Source organism: Lissotriton vulgaris, chromosome 2_1, assembly GCF_964263255.1.
Source record: "Lissotriton vulgaris chromosome 2_1, aLisVul1.2, whole genome shotgun sequence".
Taxonomy (NCBI): domain Eukaryota; kingdom Metazoa; phylum Chordata; class Amphibia; order Caudata; family Salamandridae; genus Lissotriton; species Lissotriton vulgaris.
Window position 1 is genome coordinate 1417653630 of NC_141687.1, and position 12994 is coordinate 1417666623.

The 12994-nt window shown below is 41.3% G+C and overlaps 1 protein-coding gene across 44 annotated transcripts in view; it reads left to right on the top strand.

Moving 5' to 3' along the window:
* Positions 1-12994, top strand: part of NEB (nebulin) — a 402407-nt gene that overhangs the window by 185012 nt on the left and 204401 nt on the right. For all 44 annotated transcript variants that reach the window (XM_086957193.1, XM_086957196.1, XM_086957192.1 and 41 more), the window contains 10 exons: positions 616-720; positions 823-930; positions 1918-2229; positions 3977-4180; positions 5489-5593; positions 6655-6762; positions 8553-8864; positions 9653-9856; positions 11918-12022; positions 12195-12302. In XM_086957193.1, coding sequence (XP_086813319.1) covers positions 616-720; positions 823-930; positions 1918-2229; positions 3977-4180; positions 5489-5593; positions 6655-6762; positions 8553-8864; positions 9653-9856; positions 11918-12022; positions 12195-12302 — 1671 coding nt within the window. The remainder of the gene's footprint in view (positions 1-615; positions 721-822; positions 931-1917; positions 2230-3976; positions 4181-5488; positions 5594-6654; positions 6763-8552; positions 8865-9652; positions 9857-11917; positions 12023-12194; positions 12303-12994) is intronic.

The following is a 12994-nucleotide window of genomic DNA, read 5'->3' on the forward strand; positions in this document are numbered from 1 at the left end:
ATCGAAGCCTGATAGACCGGGATCTCTGTGCCTTTAGTGCATCCACTGCTGTGCTGACTTGACTGAAGGCAAACCTTCTGTTGAGTGGTTGCCATGTTTGTTGCACCTTCTTGGCAAAGTATTTTGGTAAGTTTAAAACAAACTCGCAAAGTGGGAGATGGTTCTCATAGAACAAAATCACGATTACCCCGATGTGTAGGGAGTTTTTTCATCTGTATGGGGGCTATTGTGCAATTTCCCTACCCTGAAAAGCCATATCTTCATTGGTGTGTTGTTTAGGGAAAACAGGCATGGTCACCCCAATGTAAATAGTGCACAGAACCCCCCTCTAAGACCTGGTGGTCCTGTTGCTGCAAGACTATCAGATCAAGGGTTTCAGCCGATAGGGCCAGCTGAAGCTCCTCCACCTCTAAATGGGACAGGGAACATATTATATGGCAGCTGCACCAGTCAACCAAACTTTAATGGACCTCATACGTTTGTAGTCTTTCATTGGTGGTCCCTCTGATGTCACACGTTCTTAAAGAGCTATTACAATGCAGAAGGTGTGAAGTTGTGGAACAATGGCCTTGTGTAAAGTCATTGTGATGATGTTTTCCTTTATTTTTCCTTCAGCGCTTATACACCGATGCTTGGAACAAGGATAAGGGAACAATTCACATCATGCCGGACACCCCAGAGATTGAACTAGCCAAGGTCAACAAAATCAACTTCAGTGAAGTAAGTATTCATGGGAAGGGCCCTCTCTGGCTGCACCCACACATACCCTTGAAATTTAAGCATTTTTTCATGTCTAACAAATGCATCTCTTGACAATTTTAGAAAGAATACAGGCGTGCACTGGAAAAAGACAAGGCCAAAGGTTATGATCTCCGTGCTGATGCCATTGCAATTACAGCCGCCAGGGCATCCAGAGATATTGCAAGTGACGTAAGTAAACCTGACTTCATTGCCTTTGTTGGGATCAACACTGATTGATTTAGGGGTTCGGTGAGATAAATGTGAGTTTGGAAATATTGTTTTTAAGGTCATTAAAAACAAGACATTAATGGCCATATTATCAAGGCCGGCGATAAAATTATCGCTGCTTTAGTGGTAGAAAACTGCTGCTAAAGCGGCGATAATGGGCTTGATAATATGCCCTTGTGAATTCCCATAGAAGCCCAGGTTCTGGTGTGAACCTGGGCTTCAATGGGAATTCACAAGGGCATATTATCAAGTCTCTTCAAATGAAATTCTACCTTCTGCAATTTCCCAGTATCTAGAAGCTGGGAATTACCACGTCCCCAAACTCAGGCCCTGATAATTGAAAGCTCAAAGACATATTGAACATTTCAAAAGATGGAAGGGATGTGGGCGGCGGCAGCAGCAGTGCTTGAGTCGCACCCAACACCTGCAGGAGTATAAGGCGAGCAGACAAAGCTCCTCGCAGACAGGCATAAGTCAGACCTGATTTCCTCCCCGTACACCTCCAACCACCAGACATTTCCATGACACTTTCTTCCCATAAAGAGCAGAATTGGGACACACCACATGGAAAAGGACCCAGAATCTCTGGGCCCAAGTGGTTATTCCTCAATCCAAAGGGAAACTTGTAACTTGTGGATTTTTGGTGCGGAAATACTGTCTGAAATTGGGAAGTCTTGCTCTTCTGCATTCCCATAACAAAATCCGCCTGCACCCATAATATGGTCATTAATAGTCAAGTAAAATTACCTAATCTTTGTTATGAAACTATTTTTCAAAACACAACAAATATGTCCATCCTTTGTGTGTGCCACTAAATGCTAGAGATGTATTTCTTCTGAAATATATTCACAGTTTCTCACTTTAAAATCAAACTTAGGACATCAATCAAATGATTACTACACTGTAAAATAAACATCTGCTGCCTTCTTTCTATTTTTTTTTACACAGTACAAGTACAAGGCGGCGTACCGGAAACAGCTAGGCCACCACGTTGGATTCCGCAGCCTCCAGGACGACCCCAAGTCTGTGTGGGCCATGCACGTGGCCAAGATCCAGAGCGACCGGGAGTACAAGAAAGACTTCGACAAATGGCGAACCAAGTTCAACAGTCCAGTTGACATGCTCGGAATTCTGCTGGCCAAGAAATGCCAGACTCTTGTCAGCGACATAGACTACCGACGCCCGCTGCACCAGTGGACGTGCCTACCAGATCAGAACGACGTCATCCACGCCAGAAAAGCCTACGATCTTCAGAGCGACGTGAGTAGCATTTTCAGCCAACGTTGATGCTTCGGTTACTTACCAGTAATATTCATTACTCCAAATCTTAGTCTTCCTCGCCACAGTATAGTTCATTTTGTAATTACTGTGGCGGGGAAGAGGGGTGACGAGGTAATGCCCCGGTTACTTACCGGTAATCTTCATTACTCCGACTCCTGGTCTTCTTCGCCACAGTAATTACAAAATGACCTATACTGTGGTGAAGAATACGGGCGAGGACATAATGTCAGTTATTCTCACAGTTCATCTGAGATTGTCGAAGCAGAAGGGCCTGGATTTAGGCTCTTAGACCCACCCTCAATCAGAGTGCAACAATGAGTACTATATAATTCTCGCACCATTCCTCCCTGTATTACCATTTTGAAGAAGTGTACTGCAGAATGGATTTAGAGAAATATTATTATGCCACTAATATTTATATTTGCTAAAAATGTTGCTAATAATATTTTCCTGAGAGTTATCATTATAGTAATTCGGAATGGTAATTTTAAGTAACTTGAATGTAATTTTATAGAAAGAAACTGAGATAGATCATTGTATTTAATCAATAGATTTTTTTAAGTCTGCATTTAAATGGTCTTTGCCATTAATTTGGAAAGTTTGGCTTTTCACTTACTATTCTAGAAAGCATTTCAAATATTGCATTCCCTTTGATGGCTCGACAGCATTTATATTTGAAATGTACAAAATGTGAAGCAAACCTGACAAACTCCAAGTTAATTTCATTTATAAATATAACTAGAATTATGGATGTCTCACTATCCCAACAGGCCCATCATGAGGAGTGAGAGTGGGGCCCAGATTACAATGTGTAGGCCTGGCGTTAGTAAATAATATTTATAATATACATGTATGTGGTTTCAGCCGGCCCTCTTCATCTGTTGTGTCAGTCATATTTTTCTTCCACCCTCTGCAGCGTACTGCGTGGGGGGAGTGGGTCTGCCCACTTCAGCTATTACCCAACTTCACTGTGAGTGATAGGATTCTGCCCTTTTTACAAGGAGCACATGCACACAAAGTAGTTCCCTTCAGTGCCAAGGACTACTGTGGTAAAGCTTGCTTCTAGCCAATGTTTTTTTAGATTGATGACAGTCAAGCAGCTTCCCTAACAATAACGTTTTGCAAAAACAATGGCAAAAACAAAATAAGTATTGACAAAGACAAAAAGTCGACAGCCAACACCTAAACTATTGGCTTTGCCAATGCTCTGTTTACAATTTAAAAGTAATTGACATGTACGAGACACCCTGCTCCCTCTTCCTCTTCAAGGTCTATGCCTGGGCTTTACTGTCCGCCAGCAACATCAATTGGTATAGCAAGTGTTGTATGCATTTTTAATCTTGTGCACTTCTGAGAAACGTGAAATGTGCATTGGGTGTGGTACAAGTGAACAGGCCATTATCTATACAATTGTTCTTGCGAGTAAATAAACTCTCCCCTTCCACGCTGATGACAAGCTGGGCTCGTCATGGCGTAGCCTCCTCGCACGCTGATGACGAGCCCAGCTCGTCACGTAACATGCGATTTACAAAATCTCAGCGTGCGAGCGGAATTCCGCTAGCGCGCATGAGGTTAAGAACAAAATATTGGTGAGAATTCAGTACTAAAATCAAGCAACTCTTTCACTCTGACAGTGTGGATATGAAATGGTGGGTGCCATATTGGAACGTTTGCCTCTGTCACATAAAAATACGCCATTTAAATTGTAATTTGTTTTTGTTAACAGAATTTGTACAAGGCAGATCTCCAGTGGATGAAAGGCATTGGTTGGGTGCCAATTGGCTCTTTGGATGTTGAAAAGTGCAAACGAGCTGGAGAGATTATTAGTGATAGAAAATACCGCCAGCGCCCTGACACGGTAAAATTCACCAGTGTGACCGATTCCATGGAGGTCGTGCTGGCCAAGGCTAACGCAGAAATCATGAACAAGGTAAGCAGGTCTAGGGCCGGACTGGCAAACAAAAGTAGCCCTGGTAAAAATGCTAAACCAGCTCTGCTGCGCCCTCGTCTCGTTCTATCTCTCTCTCTCTCTCTTCCCATTCAACTTCTGTCTTTCGCCTATTCATCTCTCTCTCTTTCGCTTATCTCTCTCTCTCTTTCATACTTTCTATTTTGAAGTCCCCTTTTGAGCCTGTTGAATTAACTTTGGAGGAACTGAGGAAAGTGACTGAGGCACTAGCAGCGGCCTTGGGCATTGAAAAACGGCATTTAGTGCCTCAAAACAACCTCTCCTCAACCCCCCAAATTAAATCCACATGGCACAAAAATCCTCATCAGTTCTGAAATACTGTTACTATGAGTTAGTTCTCATTGTTTTCCTAAAAACTCGAATTGAGGCGGAAATCCCCAAAGGTACAGAAGAGACTAGAGTGCATTGGAAAATCTGTTACACTATACTTCCTCTTCTTAAATGCCTTTTTGTCCTTTTTAGGTCTGGCTTAGACAAAACGTTAGTAGTTCTACCAGCGTCATGTAATAAATAATGATAAGTAATAAATACATACCTCTATTCGGCCCAGTTTAGTGATTGGCTATTATGTACTGTCTGTGATGGTAGTTCATCTTAAAACGTGTACCCGTTTTCTCAAAAGAAGCGCCCAGTCAGTGCCAGGAATGGTTAACCAATACTTTAATTATCTAATACTCTTTTTTACATTTTTACGCTTTTTGTCATCCTTGTGTTTTATCGCTATACCTTCAGGTTGCAGTAATTCAAAGCCAATAGTACCTTTCTGTTCTAGCCAAAATCCTATTTCCCTGTGATGTGTATTAAAGCTACCTGAGAGAAAGCACCTGTACTATTCAAATGATATGCTATCGTTTTTTTAAGTATCATTCTTCTTGGAAGCAAATGGCTGCCCCTTCTAGGCCTCATATGTTTCTTCTTGTTATGGCATATGCTGCAATAAAATATAATAAATAACTGACCACTGGACCAGTTTGCTCAGGCCAGACCATTCGGCTTTGTCAATGAGTGTTCGCAAGCCTGAAAAAAAATTGCAACATTGTAATTTACTTATGTAGATTCCAATATAGCGTGAATCATGTTACAATACAGTATCTCAGAATTGGATGTCTGCAATGCATAAACGCTCTTGTACCTATGTCTGGGTGGATCCGTGATTTCCCTCTTCGGGCTACTTATTAAATGGCAGCTTTTCAGCCTCACATCTGCTAAGTGGACCTGCAGATAAATAAAAATGTTCTGACTACTCAAATTCTCCTATTTTCTTCGCAGCGTCTATACACCGAAGCCTGGGATAAAGACAAGAGAACAATTCACATCATGCCCGACACACCCGAAATTACTCTGGGGCGACAGAACAAAATCAACTACAGTCAGGTAAGCAACGCAGCAACAGCTTTTGACCCCTGGATTAAATTCTTGACTCTTGTTTCAATGAAATGTTGAGGTATCTGCACATTAATAAGAAATCATTATTTCTAGGATATATCTTAATTTACATGGGCACCATTAATAAACTTCTAAATATCAAGTGATTAATGTCCTCTTGAACTTTTTCTAGAAGTTCAGTATAACTTTGAGTTTGGTACTCAGACCTGCTCCCCTAGGCCATCTTACATCAATGCGAAAACCTCCACTCTTATCTTTCCCCAAGGGCAATGTCTCCCCTGGCCTCTGTCCATCCACTCTTCTAATGTGGCCACCTCCCTCCAAGTCGTTACTAACATTGTTTCCAGGTCTGGACTTTTGTGTGATACCCTAATGCATTCTGGGATTGTACTCTTGTTTTGCTTGAATTGAACTACTTACACTAACACATCTTAAATCAGAGATTTGTTGGTGAAAAGTTTCAGAGTTGGAGACAGTGTACCTAATGACCTGGAATAAGGTGGTCACCCTCCTCCATTCTTGTTCTTTGACTCTCCATAATGAAAACCACTATGTTGTTATATAGCATGATTGAACTATGTAATTCCAGTAATGCATATATACATTACATGGGAACCCACGGTGATGAAAACATGCAACATGACTTCTGTATACCACATGGTCCCCATGGTTTGCACATGTTAGAGGAGGGAGGTCGGATGCGAAAAAAAGTCGACTTGAATGGACAAAGAAAATAGTTAAAACAAGATTTATTTTAGTTTTTCCTTGACGTTTTCAAGTTCACCTCTGAGTGAAGTTCATATGAGGGGTGTTCTTGTTCGGGAGCTCTAGACTGGGGAAGCATTGCCCCTACAAGACGCCCAATGTACCAATATCTGATGCTATGAAGACTTGTATAAAATGAATAAATGAATAAATATTTTGGGAAAATAGGCATCTCCCTCAGAGCATCTATAAATGGTCTGCAAAGGGTACAAAAATATGACTGTAATATTTATACAACAATGGATATCAGAGTGATGCTCACAAGACTTTCTTTCAATTTGCAGAGCTTGTACAAACAAGCGCTGGAAGAATCCAAAAAGAAGGGCTATGATCTGAGGATTGATGCCATCGCCATCAAGGCCGCCAAGCAATCCCATGACATTGCCAGCGACGTAAGTCCGCTCTTTTACATGTCTGTATCCCTTCCCCTCTAGAAGCAGATTCATTGTCAGCTTATATTGTTTGTTATTTAAAATTGTACACTTTTCTAAAAATCTTTTATTTAATTTGCTTATGTTTTTGTTGGTCAGAAAATCTTCAGAGCAGATACTCCCACGGTCTACTATGGAATGGTGGCCATTAGAGGAGTCTTTCAATTGTATATGAAATAGATCACATTTAGGTGAAATATGCCTTATGTTCTCACCTGTGTGGTTTGTCATTGCCTCCTGGTGTTGTATCCTGCTATGCAAAATGGATGTAGATTGCTGGATTCTCAAAGATTTTGCTTTGACTTACTACTATTGCACTCCTTGCTTTTCCCCAAAACTCCAGGAGTAAGCTAGGAGTAAGGCAGCTACTCACAGCAAAATCCACCTAGTTATCAAAACATACACCTCATACATACATGATGGGAAAGAAGACAGCAACTGCCACTAACAACATCGTAGTTAGACCCTTTATCTAGCAATGTAGTGTATTTGGGGATGCGCATAAGTATTGCCACAGCTGGTGGCAGAGTTTGCTCAAATGTCTTTACAAGTGGAACAACAGACGACTTGTTAGCTATGAGGCTGGAATGCAGGAGTAGCAGAAGACATAAGTCAGAGAAGTGATGAAGTGATCAGTGGCTCACAGTATCTAGTGAAGTGGCAGACCTTGAGGGCTTAACTGAACAATCGAGTACCCAACTCATTACATATTCAGTGGCAATGTGCTAAAGAAGTGGGGGATGGTCTTTGCATTGATATGTCCTTCAGTGGCAAGAGTTGATGAGCTCACAGTGTACATGTAGAGCTCAGAGCCGAATGGGAGAGTGTTTTAAGAAGTATTAGAATATTGGAATGCTGGGAGCTTCATTGAAGATAATAAAGTGCTCATGGCTTCTAACGGCTGGTAGAAGCCCGGAGCAGCAACATTCCTAGTTTTTTTCACAGCAGTTGCTGTGAACAAAGGCATCATGGAGACCAAGGGAATTTTAATCCCCTCGGACTCCGTGAGGCCTTTGTTTTACAAATTAGGACATTTTTCCCTCTAGGGGCAGATTGTTCTAATAGCTTTAGCCTCGGGCCTGCTATGTCGGGCTCTAAGGCTATATAAAGACATGGAGGAGTTCTGAAGGCAGTGTTAGAAAGCAAGACTTTAGGACACATAGAATGAACCCCTGGTAAAAGGTTGTGTTACAAGATTGTGGCTTCCATTTACCTGCCATATTTGGCAATCTGCATTAAGCAGGGATAACTGGTTGATCTGTCAGGCCCAGATATGCTTGATGTGTGATGAGAAATGGTGCCACAATCTTGGACTACAGTCCACCAGATGGTGTACGTTGAAATGTAGCAGGATATGATGGATGTTTAACAGGGCCTTGCTGAGAAACAGCAGCTGTGCACTAGAAGGTTGAGGTTGATGTGAAGCAGATTTCACGCTGGAGATATTGCGTTAGATATCAGAGGCTTGCCTAGGATTTAAGTGGGCATAGGCAAATAGTTTATCGCTGCACATAGAAATTGTTGACTTGACACAATTCTCAGTGAAAAAAATGTTTTCTCAATGTTACACCTTCTGTGTGTGATAATGGAGTGAGGAATACGTATTATAAGCACTGGCTCCAAGTCACCAACCTTCACCAACACTTGCATGCTAGTTGGACATGGCAGTCTGTGTGACTTGATATCCCGTCGCTGTTTCTAGTTTTTGAAATAGATTAAGGCTAACAGGAACTTCCCTGTTTTTCTTTCAGTACAAATATAAAACAGGATACCGGAAGCAGGTTGGCCATCATGTTGGATACCGCAGCTTGCAGGACGATCCGAGGTCCGTCCTGGCAATGAATGTGGGGAAGATGCAAAGTGAGAGAGAGTACAAGAAGGACTTTGAGAAAACAAAGACCAACTTCAACATGCCAGTGGATATGCTGGATATTCTGTTGGCCAAAAAGTGCCAGACCTTGGTCAGTGATATCGATTACAGACGGCATTTGCACCAATGGACGTGCCTGCCAGACCAGAATGATGTCATTCATGCTCGAAAGGCCTACGACTTGCAGAGTGATGTAAGTCCCATAAAGATATCATCTTTTGTACGTTCACTGATATTTAAAGGATGCTTTTTGCAGGTGTGTCTTCTCTGGCTTACTCAACCTCCACTCTAAATATGCATCAAAGAGAAGTAAAACTTTCTGATATTGATTAATGATTTTTAATCAACTAAGTACTGAGACAAGGCCTTATCCCAGAGCGGTGATTCAGACTCAAGCGTGATGCAAATACAAAGACTTCATCACAAAACCATCATGGCGATAAGTGTTTGGGATTCACAGGGTGGCAAAGTACCAGCACATTCTGGAAATAGGTTTTTTATTCCCTCTTCACCCCAGACTGACTTATGTGCATACCAGCAGCAAAGATTCAAATATGTTATGGATAATTACAAAGGAGAAAAAATGAGTATTAAGAGTACAGCTGCCGTTAAAGTCCCGGATCAATTAATTTGCTTATTTTTCCACCAATGCCTTTCACAACAGAAAGGGGCAACAGGTGAAGGAATGAAACAAAATTGTGTGTTGTTTTGGTTTTGCCATATGGTCTGCTTTTCTGCCAATGGGATAAACCCTTTTCAGACACAATGCCTTTCTGATCAGCCAGCCTTGTTCCCCTCTACTCTTGATTTAACCTCAGTGCAGACAAATGATTGATCATGATTGCCTTTCCCCATGGACTATCTCATTCTACCTTGGGGTTGGTTAATCAGTGGCCACACTGGCATCCTTATGTGCAATTAAGGATCATTGTTGCTTCACGCTGTTCACACACTCACAGTTTTCATTATTGTCATTAACAGAATCAGTACAAGGCCGATCTTCAGTGGATGAAGGGCGTCGGTTGGGTCCCAATCGGTTCCCTGGAAGTGGAGAAAAATAAGAGGGCAGGAGACATCTTGAGTGAGAAGAAGTACCGTCAGCATCCAGACAAGCTCAAATTCACCAGTGTGACAGACTCGCTCGAGATGACATTGGCCAAAGCTAATGCCGAAACTATGAATAAGGTGAGCAGTTTTTCAGAGCGCTCAATAGTCAATATTCATGAGGAGATCAGAGCACCACTGAAAGAAGAAATTTATGCTTAAAAGCAAGTCAGAGTAACGTGAATGTAGAAAAACACAAGTGATTTCCCAGCAGGCAACTATCTAAGAGGATCAATTTGGGCTGAGGCAGAGAAACCCAAGAGCAAGGTGCAGCTGATTTGTGGTGAACTGTACACAAGCCTCTCAGAGGCACCACCTAACCAGGATATGTCCTGATTTTCCTATATTGTAGCCCACCACGGCATGCATGACTTCACCTGTAGTGTGATATACACAACAATACAAGATACAACAGGAAGGACTTGAGCTTCGCATTATACGCAAAGCCTTTTCCATTACCACTGCAATGATAGATAGATAGATAGATAGATAGATAGATAGATAGATAGATAGATAGATAGATAGATAGATAGATAGATAGATAGATAGATAGATAGATAGATAGATAGATAGATAGATAGATAGATAGATAGATAGATAGATAGAAGTGCGGTCAGCGGCTGGAATCATAAATCACTTAGGTTGAGAAGGGTTAGGCTGCTGTTTCCTTACCTTTTCTGGGTGGAGGGAGGGAGAGGCAGGTAGGGCTTCCTTGGAAATACTGTTACAAGTCAGTGGTCATGCTAGCATGATCACTGTTGTTCTGTGTGTCAAATGTGCGCCTCCACAAGAATTGGTTTTCTCATGTTTGCTCCTCCGTTTGTTGAGTAGCCATCTCTTCTTTGTGGTTTATATGCCTAAATATCAGTCTCAATGCATACTCTTGATTCTGATTAGTGCAGGTGTACATTTTATAATTTGTTCCTAATCGGGAATACGTTAGTTTTAATGATTGCTTCCAACCAGGTTTCATTATCAAGTTTTCATCCAAGAAAATGTTTCACATGTGAGATGTAGGCCGAAGATACCCCTGTGACCTAAAATATGTTCCAGAGTGCTGTTACATTCACAAATTTCCATGAACAAAAAATACAGCTTAAAATGAGTCCAAAACATGTTTCAGCCATATTCTCGAAGAGGAGCAACTTCATAAAATATGCACTAAATGTTCAAAAATGTAACATGCTCATCTCTACTAACCACAACAGATAACATGTCCACAGTCTGATGGTTTGGCGTATAATTAACCTTGAAGCAGTTGCTATTTTGCAAACAGAGGCGCAACTTTGTTGTAAACCAAATTCTTAACAAGTGTGCCTTATTCTTGATGTGTTCCCTGGTGTCCCACTACAGCTCACTTAACATGCATGTGATGGTGGATAGAAAGGTAGGCTTTGAGTTGTGAACCTTTGTTCGGTGGGATCCGAGATTGTCTTACCTAGCACACAAAGTCATGACCACGTGATCATATGGCACAAGTCGCAGACTGGCACACCGCAAATCATTGCCATGTATATGGGAATTCATCCAATATTTTGAGATACCACCTACAAAACCAACTATAACCTGTGGCTTTTTATGTACAAAGAATGTGTGTTGGGTTATTAAATACACTTCACTATGAATGCAATCCAAGTAGCATTGCACAAAGTCAAAATGCAAAGTTTCTCTTCACTATTGCCTGAACTGTCTCAGGAATTTTGATATTCTCTTTTCTATGAATGTATACTTGCATGTTATTTGTTGTTAATAGTATAGAAACCTATTGACGTTAAGCATTCCTGCATCACAATTGACGAGGTCTGAGTTACACATTTTTGTTCATTAATATGAATTATAAATAAACTAAAGTTTGATGTTTTAAAGTTAAAATTGTAAAGATTACCCATACCTTTCAAGTTGAAAAGTTAAAATATTCATCGAATGAAGTCAGTACTCTTTCTGCCTTTCTTTTGGGTAGATCATAATAATTTCTAAGCAAGTCAACTCTGCATGTACTGCTGAAATAGCATCACGGAAGAAGACTTAGGTGGAGGCAGCTTAGAATAAAGGACTGTGTTTATGAATTTCCTTCCTCACTTAATCACTGTTTCTTGCATCAAGTACCATCAAGTACTAATCAAAGATGTTGTTGCTCCATAGCGTTTGTACACTGAGGCATGGAACAAAGACAAAACTGACATTCATGTCATGCCTGACACTCCGGAGATCTTGCTGGCAAAGCAAAACCGCGTCAACTACAGCGAGGTGAGTAGTGTCAAGCAAATATGTTACATAGACTTGTGCTTAGTTGATCATTTTTAAGTTTAGCTTTTTTATTTCTTAGTTTATATAGCAGGAGGTTCATTAAAAGTGTAGTGGGTGGTTGTTGGCAATAGTCAATAAGATATTGTAATAAGAAACTTATTTCTTCCCATAGAAACAGTACAAATTTGCTCTGGAGGAATCGAAGAAAAAAGGCTATGACTTACGACTGGATGCCATCGCAATCAAAGCTGCCAGGGCCTCCAGGGACATTGCCAGCGATGTAAGTATACCCTCACTGAAGCTCCAAAGGTAGCTGTGAATGTGTATTCCCTTGCTGAAGCCTCAGATTCGGCCTTCAACTAGGGGTGAGCAGAATTTGTGCAGTTGTGCTCCGCGAAACGGTAAAAAAATCTCAGCGAGCACACAAACGTTCGCCAACACGCAGAATTGCTTGTTCTGCCCATTTGTGATGCTTTTTTCCTGTTTGTGAACGCTGTTTGCGTGCTCGGGGAGAAATATCTTGCGAACACGCATTTTGAAAGTGCGAACAAGCAAAAAGTAACGCAAAGCCGCGGATTGCTGAATTTTGTAGCAATTCCGCGTTCTCTACAGAATGCGAAATTTCCCAAATTTCACCAATTTCCCGAGCAGAATGGAATTTACCTCTCAGGCCTACTTTAAATGAATATTCCCTCACTAAAGCCTCAGAGCTAGCATCAAATGCGCATTCCCTCACTAAAGCCTGAGAGTAAGCTTTGGATGTGTATTCCATCACTAAAGCCTGAGAGTAAGCTTCAAATGCATAGTCCCTCACTAAAGCCTGATGGTGAGCTTTGAATGTGTATTCCCTCACTAAAGCCTGAGAGTAAGTTTCAAATGCATAATCCCTCACTAAAGACTAAGGCCCACATGCATCAAAGCAAAAAACGGTCGCAAACGGGCAGATTCTCAGAATCTGCCCCTTTGCGACAG